At 42.7% G+C, this 12729-nt stretch overlaps 3 protein-coding genes across 3 annotated transcripts in view; all 3 read right to left on the bottom strand.

Annotated features, from left to right (window-relative positions):
* LOC118398982 (ankyrin repeat and IBR domain-containing protein 1-like) overlaps window positions 1-4838 on the bottom strand; it is a 26889-nt gene extending 22051 nt beyond the window's left edge. Inside the window, exons 1-3 of the mRNA XM_052472372.1 lie at window positions 4690-4838; window positions 3347-3440; window positions 79-290 (exon numbers count right to left, since the gene is read on the bottom strand). Of these exons, the coding sequence (XP_052328332.1) occupies window positions 79-266 (188 nt within the window). The 5' untranslated portion in view covers window positions 267-290; window positions 3347-3440; window positions 4690-4838. The remainder of the gene's footprint in view (window positions 1-78; window positions 291-3346; window positions 3441-4689) is intronic.
* A 323-nt stretch (window positions 4839-5161) lies between these two features.
* On the bottom strand, window positions 5162-7185 carry LOC118399071 (receptor-transporting protein 3-like). Its single transcript, XM_035794828.2, has 3 exons — window positions 7003-7185; window positions 6641-6806; window positions 5162-5531 (listed from the first exon to the last, which is right to left on the bottom strand). The coding sequence occupies exons 1-3, from the start codon at window positions 7010-7012 to the stop codon at window positions 5183-5185; spliced, it is 525 nt and encodes a 174-aa protein (XP_035650721.1). The 5' UTR covers window positions 7013-7185; the 3' UTR covers window positions 5162-5182.
* A 3210-nt stretch (window positions 7186-10395) lies between these two features.
* On the bottom strand, window positions 10396-12489 carry LOC127909821 (pneumococcal serine-rich repeat protein-like). Its single transcript, XM_052471857.1, has 3 exons — window positions 12464-12489; window positions 11385-12360; window positions 10396-11174 (listed from the first exon to the last, which is right to left on the bottom strand). The coding sequence occupies exons 1-3, from the start codon at window positions 12487-12489 to the stop codon at window positions 11166-11168; spliced, it is 1011 nt and encodes a 336-aa protein (XP_052327817.1). The 3' UTR covers window positions 10396-11165.
* Between the last annotated feature and the right edge of the window lie 240 nt (window positions 12490-12729).

Here is a 12729-nt window from a genome sequence, read left to right as displayed (position 1 = left end):
GACTGCTAACACACTGGAACTCTCTTCTTCTCTCTCCATCGCTCCCTGTATCCCTGAAACATATCTAAGGGGTGTTACCTGAGCAGGCGTGTCATGGCGTGCCTGCAGGTGTAGTGGAGGGGTGTGTTGTGGTGGTAGGTCTCTCCGTAGGACGCGTTGGGGTCCAGCCCCTCTCTGAACTGGCTGTTGCCCTCGTACAGTTGCCATGCCAACGCCTCGTCCCCGCTGACTAGAGCCTTCCGGAACTTAGTGGCTGTGTTCCCCATCACTGCCCTACAGGGGGCGTCGCACTGGAATCATTCAGCACAATTAATCACCTTTATCATTCAGAATTTATATATATATATGTGTGTGTGTGTTAATAACATACAGTACCAGTCAAACGTTTGGACACACCTACTCATTCAAGGGTTCTTCTTTATTTTTACTATTTTCTACATTGTAGAATAATAGTGAAGACATCAAAACTATGAAATAAATCATATGGAATCATGTAGTAACCAAAAAGGTGTGCGCCACAATTGATATGCCTGAGTTAAGAGGACCTGGTGAAACTCTACTTTAGAATTGGCTTTAGTAACAAGGAAATCCTTGTTCCTTTAGCACATAATAACCATATTATAAGTTGTCCCTATCATGGTGCCTTTCGATTTCCTACAATTTTATAGTCATTATTATTCCTTGTTTGTTATTATAGCTAAGATTCAATGGAGGTTATTGGTCAGCGTAGAGATGAGATTGGGAATGGGTGGCTGGGAGAGCATCAGACACTTCTCTGAGGTGAGTGTGGGGATTCCACTCATCTCACTTCAGTCTCTCGTGGATCCACTTTGCCCAAGTAGACCACCACCAGCCACTATATTTTAATTCAATTAAATTAAACAAGGTAATACAAACTGATCACAATACTTAAGTGACAGCCTGTCTCCAATGTATGTACAATGACATAATTCACAGACTTTTGGTACAGTAGTTGCAGCTTAAAAGCCCTAAAAACCATAGCACCTCAAAGTAAAAGAAGTACTTTGCTTTACGTTTTTTGTGTTTTCTGTTCAAACCTGTTGAGTGTAGGGGGCAGTAAGGGGCAGTAATTTTGATGTTTGGATGAAAAACGTACCCAAATGAAACTGCCTATTTCTCAGGCCCAGAATCTAGAATATGCATATAATTGTCCGATTAGGATAGAAAACATTCTAAAATTTCCAAAACGGTCAAAATATTGTCTGTGAGTATAACAGAACTGATATTGCCTGCCTTCGCTCCATTTAAAGGGATATCAACCAGATTCCTTTTCCTATGGTTTCCCCATGGTCTTTAGACATAGTTTCAGGCTTTTATTTCGAAAAATGAGCGAGAAAGATCACATTGCGTCATTGGACGGCTGGGTGCCAGCAGCTTTTTGCATGCGCAACAGCTTGGAGCAGACATTTTCTCTCTCTCTACTATTGAAGAAGCTACAGTCCCGGTTGAGATATTATTGATTATATATTGTAAAAACAACCTGAGGATTGATTATAAAAAACGTTTCACATGTTTCTACGAACTTTATGGATACTATTTGGAATTTTCGTCTGCCCGGTCGTGACCGCTCGAGCCTGTGGATTTCTGAACAAAACGCGCCAAACAAATGGAGGTATTTTGGATATAAAAATAATCTTTATGGAACAAAAGGAACATTTATTGTGTAACTGGGAATCTCGTGAGTGCAAACATCCGAAGATCATCAAAGGTAAGCGATTCATTTTATTGCTTTTCTGACTTTCGTGACCAATCTACTTGGCTGTTTGTAATGTTTTGTCTGCTGAGAGAGATGTCCTTACATAAACGCTTGGTATGCTTTCGCCGAAAAGCTTTAATGAAATCTGACACGCCAGGTGGATTAACAACAAGCTAAGTTGTGTTTTGCTATATTGCACCCGTGATTTCATGAAAATTAAATATTTTTAGTAATTTAATTTGAATTTGGCGCTCTGCAATTCAGCGGATGTTGACGAAAATGATCCCGGTATGGAATGGGTGCATCAAGAAGTTGAATGTCTGCTCAGGCCACATGCTCACACGCTCTATATGTTTTGTACACTCAGGATACAGTGCAGTTTGAAAGTATTCAGGCCAGGTCATCTGAGGCTGCACTCCTTCACTCTCCTTCTTGGTCAAATAGCCCTTACACAGCCTAGAGGTGTGTTGGGTCACTGTCCTGTTAAAAAACAAATGATAGTCCCACTAAGCGCAAACCAGATGGAATGGTGTATTGCTGCAGAATGCTGTGGTAGCCATGCTGGTTAAGTGTGCCTTGAATTCTAAATAAATCACAGACAGTATCACCAGCAAAGCACCCCCACACCATCATACCTCCTCTTCCATGCTTCACGGTGGAAACCACACATGCAGAGATCATCCGTTTACCTACTATGCGTCTTACAAAGACATGGCGGTTGGAACCAAAAATCTCAAATTTGGACTCATCAGACCAAAGGACAGATTTCCACCGGTCTAATGTCCATTGGTCGTGTTTCTTGGCCCAAGCAAGTCTTGTTGGTGTCCTTTAGTAGTGGTGTCTGCATCAATTTGACCATGAAGGCCTGATTCATGCAGTCTCCTCTGAACAGTTGATGTTGAAATATGTCTGTTACTTGAACTCTGTGAAGCATTTATTTGGGCTGCAATTTCTGAGGCTGGTAACTCTAATGAACTTATCCTCTGAAAGTTTTCCTTTCCTGTGGTGGTCTTAATGAGAGCCAGTTTCATCATAGTGCTTGATGGTTTTTGCGACTGCACTTGAAGAAACTTTCAAAGTTATTGAAATGTTACGGATTGACTGACCTTCATGTCTTAAAGTAATGAAGGACTGTCGTTTCTCTTTGCTTATTTGAGCTATCCATGCCATAATATGGACTTGCTATTTTACCAAATAGGGCTATCTTCTGTATACCAACCCTACCTTGTCACAACACAACTGATTGGCTCAAACATATTAAGGAAAACAATTCCACAAATGAACTTTTAACAAGGCACATCTGTTAATTGAAATGCATTCCAGGTGACTAACTCATGAAGCTGGTTGAGAGAATGCCAAGAGTGTGCAAAGCTGTCATCAAGGCAAAGGGTGGCTACTTTGAAGAATCTCAAATATAAAATATATTTTGATTTGTTTAACACCTTTTTGGTTACTACATGATTCCATATGTGTTATTTCATATTTTTGATGTTGTCACTATTATTTTACAAGAAAATAGTAAAAATAAAGAAAAACCCTGGAATGAGTTGTACTGTATATGGAATAATACAATACATTCATGTAATAATTCATCACTAATTTGAATCTTTGATAATAATAAACACTTACCTCCGCTATTCAGTCCTCACCTCCTCTTCCTCTCCTACACCTCCTCTTCCTCTCCTCCACTATTCACAGCTCAGACATGGCCCACACCCTCACCCTGCAGAGAGAGAGAGAAAGAGAGAGAGACGGTGGGTGGGGGGTCAATTAATCAATCAACTAATCTATCCATTTATGAAACATCCAAAATTACTAAGTTACTGATTAACTGAATAGGGTTAATATTAATTGCCATGTATACTATATAAGCTACAGTATCTGGATCCACAGACCCCATCATTTATAAACAGTCTCTGTGTTCCACCATTTTCTGCTCCAGTAAGTCTGCTGTAGACAGGGAGGGTGTGTGTGTGTGTGTGTGTGTGTGTGTGTAGGTGGGGGGCTACTGATAGTTTATAGGTCACGCTGTCTGTTCTACTCTCAACTCCACACAGCTTCAGCTGCTTCCAGCACACTTCGCCTCCCTCTCTCCCCTCACATTATTGCAGCATCCTCAAACCAATAATCAGTTTTCCATTGACAAAAAATATAATTAACAACCACTGGCTTTTGGTGGCATGTTGTGTTTATAACAGACAGCTTGTGTTTATAACACATAGCTTCATAATACAAAATGTATCACACACAAAGTGTTTATTAGCGTATTATAATGAAGTTGGCTAAACACAATAAGTTGCCAGCCAGCTACTTACATTTTCACACCAGGGATAAGTACCAAGAACAATACAGTGTAAAAGTGTCAGACTCTAGACAAAGAGAAGTTAGCTGGCTAGTGCACATAGTCTGTCAACCTGACTTCTCTAACGTACTGTAGTTAGCTATATCGTCGTCTGTCCATGCGGCCACCTGACATGTAGCCTACGGCTAATACCATTAACTTTGGCTTGTGGCTTTATTTGGTGCTGTCTGGCTCTTTCACCAGGTCAGTATGGACAGACTTGCTCACTTGTTCGCTAGCTACGACCAAGCCATTTATGACTAGCTAACAATAATAGCTAGTCATAGCTACATGGCTAGCTGCCACCGTTCTGCTAGCTAGCTACATCTGGCTGACGTGAATGTCTGTAGTGTAGTTAAACGCGATGCCAAGTTATGCTGGTTCAAGCTGATGCTAGGGCTGTGGTTTATTTTAACAGCTAGTGTCTGTCTTGGTGGGCCTCAATTCAGCCTTGTCAAATCATTATAATTCTAGCTATTTAGCTACAACTGGCTAACAGCTAGCTAGCTAATGACAGCAGTGGCAGCATCTAGCTGATAGCTAACACCCATCATTAGCTACTTAGCTATCAAGCTACTTACAAACATCGATTCACTTGAACATCAGTTGGACATACAAACATTCATAATACCGTTATTTCATAATTTTCCTTCTCGACTCCCCACCATCATCTCCTTCTTTCTTTCTCTCTCCAATCTCAGTTCTTCTCAGTGATGATGCGAGATGCTGCTGTTTCTGTTGTTGCTGGCAGGAAAAGGCATCATACGCATGAGCAGCACAAGTTGTCGCTGGCCATTTACACCTGATTGTTCAATACATGTCTCTGTCTCCTTGTCTTCCTTTATCAGAGATGGGTAGAAAAGTTGTTTTTAAAAATTCCTCAAACTTGTCCAAATCGTTCAAATTTGCAAACTGTAGAAGTAAAAAAAAAAAACTCAAAGCACATGAAAGTCTTCCGATTTTGTTTATTACACATAATACATGTTTATTACACAACTCTAAAGTCCATAGCACAACATTATAGATAGGGCTGTTTTTAATATTTTTACAAGGAATTCTAGACAACATTAGGCTATGTGACCCCCCCCCCCCTCTCTCTCTCTCTCTCTCTCTCTCTCTCTCCTCTACTGTTCTTGACAGCAGATTCCCAGTCTGCAGGCCTCACACAGGGCTTTCTCATGGGGCCTCTTCCACACCTTCTCTGATACTTCTGACCCTTCCTCCTCCTCTTCCTCCTCCTCCTCCTCTCCGTAGCAGTTCTTCCTAATCTTTACAAACAGCCGAAGCAGTGCCTCTTCCACCTCATTCTTTGAAAAGCCTGGAAGTTCAAACTCTTCCCGGCAGCGTCTGCATGCCTGGCCGAAAGGCCGCATCAGGACTGTCCCCCGGCCTGTCTCATCCCACAGCCGATAACGGAACACTACCACCACCCGTGCCGACGGCCATGTCTTAGAACACTCACCACACTGGAACCTGAGGGAGAGAGTTAGACGGGGGAGAGAGAGAAGGAGGGAGCATTACAATGAGAGCATATCTATTGGCATGGAGTTCCATCATGTCCAAGTCAACAGAAGGAGTTGAAGACAAGTGGTTTGTTTCCACATTGTGGTTCTGCAGTGCCAATCTTCTAAATCTGTGAGCCGCTTAGCTCTTTGTGGAGCCATATCGGGGCAAATCCATAGAGATTGATAGAGGGCTCATCTTTGTAACTGTGTTAGAGTTGTCAGATTGTCTGTTAGTCAATTCGGAACTTTTTGCTCTCAGAGCGTTCAGAGCACACACTGGACGCTCTGGACAGGAGTAGGGTTCATTCGAGCGTTCTGACCTCACAACCGCAGTCAAACCCCCAAGCTAACTAGCAAAATGTGTCTACCTTGCTAGCTACTTCCAGACACAAATGAGAGAACACTCACACTGGCCATTTTACTCGCCTAGCAGAGCTGGTTAAGCTTTCATGTTATCTAGAGCATTAGTGACTGTAACTGCGCTGCTGGCAACAATTTAATGATGTTTTTTGCCGATGTTTAATGACACAAGTCATATTTAGGTGTTGCACTTCCTAAATTCATCAATTATTCTGCGCTCTGGTACATTCAGACCAGAGTGCTCTGAAATCGGAGTAGATAGCCAGTGTGAATTTACAAACGCACCAGAGCCGCCATGAGAAGAGTGCATGCAGAGCGACCTGCCTGTGTGGAGGGAGCGAGTGACAGACATAGAGGAGCAGCTAATGGAATGACTAATGGTGGAAGTTATCTCTGTATTTCGGGTTTCGGGCAGGGCCGGGCTTTAAATTTGGCAAAAGCAATCGGGACTGCATAGGGCAGGGCCTGAATGTCACAGGCATGGGTAGGGATCGGGCTTAAAATTCATGCACGTGCAGGGCTCTACAACAGGGTCACCAGGAGGGATCAGCCAATGAAGTTGGAAGCCCCACCCAGTTGACTAGATTAAAATTAGGGAAGCCCTCAATGGCGCTGCCCATGCTAATAGGGCATTTTGGCAACTAGAGGCTTCTGTCATTCTCTATGGGCAAATCACAGGCCTATTATAATTATACTTATAGTAAGGGAAAAACGTACTGTCCGTTGGCACAGTGGCTGTACACCCGCCATCTTCTCCTCCTCTCCTCCTTGGTGAGTGTTTCTGTCAGGCCGTAGTTGAAGTGGAAAGCCCACTGGTCACTGCTGCCCAGCTCCACATCCAACATCTCCTCAAAACACTCTGACCACAGGGGGGGCATCCAGTCTGCGCAACACAAACACGCACACACACACACACACAGATCAGGACTGGTCAGAAAGTGCAGATGGGACTTAATAAATAACTTTCCAGATGAATGCACATACATATGCCTAGGCCTACTGCCATTATGTAAATAAACAAAACAAAAACTATACAGGATAAAATAAACAAAATAAATTAAAAGTATTGCCTACAGTACCTGTATTCATGGTCCTCAATGTTGGAGAACAAATGCTAAAGAATGTTGAAGAACAAAATAACAAAATGCTGTTGAAGAACAAATGACCTGTTGGTGTTGTTATATTGGTCGGTATGAGCTGGGAATATTTATATGTTCCCGGGTGCTATGGCCTTGACGTTGGGATTTGGAAACTGAAATTTAGCAACTACTTTCGCTGAGGATGTGTATGTGGTCCAGGGTACTATTGCCCTGACGTTGCGATTTGGAAACCGAAACTCACCGTCTACTTTCACATTTTGCTGGCCAAGTTCTTGGCATGCTGCCCACTGTACCCTGTCTCCGATTGTCACTGAGCGCAACTGAAGACCAGCACTCGAGAGACAATATTTTTTACAAACCCCAGAAACGGAACTGTTACTTAAATAGAGCCATGACTATATGGAACTCTATTCCACATCAAGTAACTGATGCAAGCAGTAAATTTAGATTTAAAAATCAGATAAAAAAAACACCTTATGGAACAGCAGGAAATGTGAAGCAACACAAACATAGATGTAGACACATGCATACATACACACACAATAACATACCATACACACACATACACATGGATTTAGTACTGTAGATATGTGGTAGTGGTGGAGTAGGGGCCTGAGGGCACACGGTGTGTTGTGAAATCTGTGAATGTATTGTAGTGTTTTTAAAATGGTATAAACTGCCTTAATTTTGCTGGACCCCAGGAAGAGTAGCTGCCTTGGTGAATGTGGATCCATAATAAATACAAATACATGCAAAGGCTCTGTCCCATTCTGTCATGTTCACTGACAGTTAGGCCATAAAGACAAGCATGATCCTGACCACTGCCATTTTTTATCAGTTGAACATTTGCTGGATACAGATAATTGTCCAACATAAAATCATTATAATAAAATAAGGCTCCTATAGATGATAAAGTCATCTCTAAGTAGACTTAACTGTTGGTTTAGTGTGTTACTCAAATAATTTATAGGTAACAATAAAGTTACTATAATTTTTTAGTTACAATGGTCAAGAAACAACTATAACTTTTCTGTGAATCATGGTGTGGTTTTATATATACTGAACTAACAAATAAATGCAACATGCAACAATTTCAAAGACTTTACTGAGTTACAGTTCATATAAGGAAATCAGTCAACTAAATTCATTATGGCCTATAATCGTTGGATTTCACATGACTGGTAATATAGATATGCATTTGTTGGTCATAGATACCTTAAAAAAAAGTGTGTGTGGATTCAAAATACCAATCAGTATCTGGTCTGATCACCAGACTTGGCGGAAACTGGAGCAAGCTGTCGTACACGTCGATCCAGAGTGTCCCAAACATGCTCAATGGGTGACATGTCTGGTGAGTATGCAGGCCATGGAAGAACTGGAATTTTTTCAGCTTCCAAGAATTGTGTACAGATCCTTGCGACATGGGGCCGTGCATTATCATGCTGAAACATGAGGTGATGGTGGCGGATGAATGGCACAACAGTGGGCCAAAGGATCTCGTCAAAGTATCTCTGTGCATTCCAATTGCCATTGATAAAAAACAATTGTGTTCGTTGTTCGTAGCTTATGCCTGCCCAAATAATAACCCCACCGCCACCATGGGGAACTCTGTTCCCAATGTTGACATGAACAAACCGCTCGCCCACACAACGCCATACATGTAGCATTTGTGAGGCCGGTTGGGCGTACTGCCAAATTTTCTAAAACAGCTTTGTAGGTGGCTTATGATAGAGAAATGAACATGAAATTCTCTGGTAACAGCTCTGGTGGAAATTCCTGCAGTCAGCATGCCAATTGCATCTGTGGTATAGTGTTGTATGACAAAACTGCACATTTTACGGTGGCCTTTTATTGTCCCCAACAAAATGTGCACCTGTGTTTAATCAGCTTCTTGATGTGCTAAACTTGTTAGGTGGATGGATTATCTTTGCAAAGAAGAAATGCTCACTAACAAAGCTGTAAATAAATTTGTGCACCAAATTTGAGAGAAATAAGCTTTTTTTTGCATTTGGACAATTTCTGGGATGTTTTATTTCAGCTCCTGAAAACACTTTACATGATGCATGGCTATTTTAGTTCAGTGTAGATTGGACTACTATACAACATAGTATTTATGTTCATTTTATTCAGGAAAACAAGGACCAAAACAATAAGCAGGCAGATAATAGCAGGCGCGGTAGTAGTTGCCCTTGTCTTTGATTTCTGAGGTAAGATAGGAATGACAGTTAAGATTTTGTTCTGTAAATAGTTTTTCTGTACCCCTAATAACATCTTACTCTGCCTCAGAGTATACTTCCTGAAGTACCTTCTCATGTCCAGTTTAACAGTAGGCCTATGTTCCTATGAGTCTTACCAAGTATCCCAGGTGGATAGGCCTGGGCCAAGTACCCACAGGGGAATACTGATATGTGGGAACACCAACCTCATGTTGAAAACCACTGCAGTAATAAGCAAAAGGATTCAGTGAGTCAAAATGGCATTTGTCATACATGTTTATCCATGTGGCTCAGTAGGTAGAGCACTTGCAATGGCAGGGTTGTGGGTTCAATACCAACGGGGAACCAGTATGAAAAAATACAAAAATGTATGCACTCACTACTGTAAGTTGCTCTGCACCAAAGCTGTGGAACAATAGTATGTAAAGGAGAGGAACAATTGATCGTTCTTATTCATAATATCTGTGTTCATTATTTATTATTGTAAGCTGAAAAACAATGAACATTTTGTTTTTTCCTGTTTGAGGAAGGGGAAGCCTGGACCAGAAGTTCACCAGTTCAAATTCCCACTCGCCCACATAACGGCAGAAATACAATTTCCTAACAACCACTATAGTCTCCAAAAGTCTTAAGAACTATTTTTCACATTGGGGAATTTAAGATCACCTGAGTTTCTGGAAGGATTATGATAGCATAATCATAACATATGTTGTTCTAATGAGGTTGGTTTATTACTGGACTATATTCCCGTTGCCTTGTTTATGCAATTAGGATTTGAAATGATCCGTTAGCTGTTGCAGTTTCCTGTGGACTGCATATTACCTGATATAATTATAAATACATCACATAGCACAGGGCACAGACATTAATTCAATGTCTATTCCACGTTGGTTCCAAGAAGTTTTATTGAAATGACGTGGAAACAACATTGATTCAACCAGTGTGTGTCCAGTGGGACATACATGTATGACAATCAGAGCCACATATTTTAGTAATTAAAAAGTGAAGAATGATGGACCTACAATCGAAAGTCATTCAAAGAATTGGTTGAAATATAGAAATGTTTATTAATGACAAATGTGAAACCACACACACACACACACACACACACACACACACACACAACCCCTAGGAGCCCAAGGTAATGAGTGGGTATGGCAACTGACTGATTCTGAGTGAATAACACAACAGGATCCAAACATATGAAAACATCCCAGCAAACATGTTCTAGGGCTTGATTCAATCAGATTTGCGTTGGTTGACACCCGCATAGCGGTTGTTTTGGCGGTTTCGGAGGTGGAACTACAACTCTGGTGTAACCTTATCGCCTACACTGCCATTGGATGCAACGAAACCACCTGACTTTACATCCGACAAATCCCATGCCGCCGCGTTAGAAGTTCCTACAGCCGTGTTACAAGATCAAACACATGAATGGTTGATGTTCTATTATAGGCCCTACTGATAGGCTTTAAATCGCCCCCATCCAAATTAAACAGAAAATTATCCAACAGCATACACTTTATATCGCTGGTTGATTCAACCAGTGTGTGCGCGGTGGGAAGGAAGGGAGGGATTTGTGACACACAAGAGCAACTGTGGATTTATGCTCAATCTGATTTTAGAAAGATAAAAAAGGTCTGGAGTACAGGAGAGTCTATATGGAAACTAGTGACACGTTGCCACTTATCATACAAATCAAGTTTTATGCATGGTTGGAGTTGGCTGGCATCAGACTGGGCTGTGGGTGAAGCAGGCCAGGTACTGGTGGCAGCAGATTTGGCACTGGAGGTGGTGGTAAAGTCATCCAGAAGACTACCAACTGTGGGGTCAATTGCATAGTGCTCAAAATTATTCTCCTAGTCTGGGTCCATTTCCTCCTGCATGGTCTTCCCAGTCGGCCTGAGCAGGTAGTCCACACACCAATCAGCTCTCCTGAAAATGAAAAACAGAACAGAATGCAAAATAAGACAAAAACAAAAAATTCATATGATTACTCACAATATCTTAATCAAATCTAAACACTGACACAATTTTGTTTCTGCCATGTTTTAATGGATGTAGTAATATTAGTTCATTAAGAAACAATGGTGTGTTATGTACTAAGGTTCTTCATAAAGGCAATAGAAGGAGGGGAGCACTTACAGAGGCTCTAGCTTGGCTAGAGCTGCCCTGAGAGACAGCAGAGGCAGTGGTGGTCTTCACAGAGGCTGTAGCAGACCTGTCTGTGCCCTGAGAGACAGCAGAGGCAGTGGTGGTCTTCACAGAGGCTGTAGCAGACCTGTCTGTGCCCTGAGAGACAGCAGAGGCAGTGGTGGTCTTCACAGAGGCTGTAGCAGACCTGTCTGTGCCCTGAGAGACAGCAGAGGCAGTGGTGGTCTTCACAGAGGCTGTAGCAGACCTGTCTGTGCCCTGAGAGACAGCAGAGGCAGTGGTGGTCTTCACAGAGGCTGTAGCAGACCTGGCTGTGCCCTGAGAGACAACAGAGGTAGTGGTGGTCTTCACAGGGGCTGTAGCAGAGCTGGCTGTGCCCTGAGAGACAACAGAGGTAGTGGTGGTCTTCACAGGGGCTGTAGCAGAGCTGGCTGTGCCCTGAGAGACAGCAGAGGCAGTGGTGGTCTTCACAGAGGCTGTAGCAGAGCTGGCTGTGCCCTGAGAGACAGCAGAGGCAGTGGTGGTCTTCACAGAGGCTGTAGCAGAGCTGGCTGTGCCCTGAGAGACAGCAGAGGTAGTGGTGGTCTTCACAGGGGCTGTAGCAGAGCTGGCTGTGCCCTGAGAGACAGCAGAGGCAGTGGTGGTCTTCACAGAGGCTGTAGCAGAGCTGGCTGTGCCCTGAGAGACAGCAGAGGCAGTGGTGGTCTTCACAGGGGCTGTAGCAGAGCTGGCTGTGCCCTGAGAGACAGCAGAGGCAGTGGTGGTCTTCACAGAGGCTGTAGCAGACCTGGCTGTGCCCTGAGAGACAGCAGAGGCAGTGGTGGTCTTCACAGGGGCTGTAGCAGAGCTGGCTGTGCCCTGAGAGACAGCAGAGGCAGTGGTGGTCTTCACAGGGGCTGTAGCAGAGCTGGCTGTGCCCTGAGAGACAGCAGAGGCAGTGGTGGTCTTCACAGGGGCTGTAGCAGAGCTGAACAGGGGCAGAGAAAAAGGGGAAATGGAAGAAGATTATTATATAACCTGATATGAAAATTATTTGAGAGTAAATAGTATTTAAAATCTTGGCAGGTTACACAAACAGGCTTCCTAGGCACATCATGCTGAAATGACAAAGGAAATAAAGAACAAAAATGTATATGAATACCGACAATACAGTCATGTGATATTTAAAACACGACACACAATTGTTTTTCTCCATCATATTTTGATTGATGTAAGTTCTCTGTATTAGTTCTAAAATGACAACAGTGCATGATGTAGTAGGTCAAATGCCACTTACAGACACAGGTGCAGGGATTGGGGCACTCAAAGAAGACGGGTAGGGACACTCACAGAGGCC

The sequence above is a fragment of the Oncorhynchus keta genome, chromosome 20, assembly GCF_023373465.1.
Source record: "Oncorhynchus keta strain PuntledgeMale-10-30-2019 chromosome 20, Oket_V2, whole genome shotgun sequence".
Lineage (NCBI taxonomy): Eukaryota > Metazoa > Chordata > Actinopteri > Salmoniformes > Salmonidae > Oncorhynchus > Oncorhynchus keta.
The sequence above is the reverse complement of the archived record's forward strand: the minus strand, read 5'-3'. Positions and strand labels throughout refer to the sequence as shown.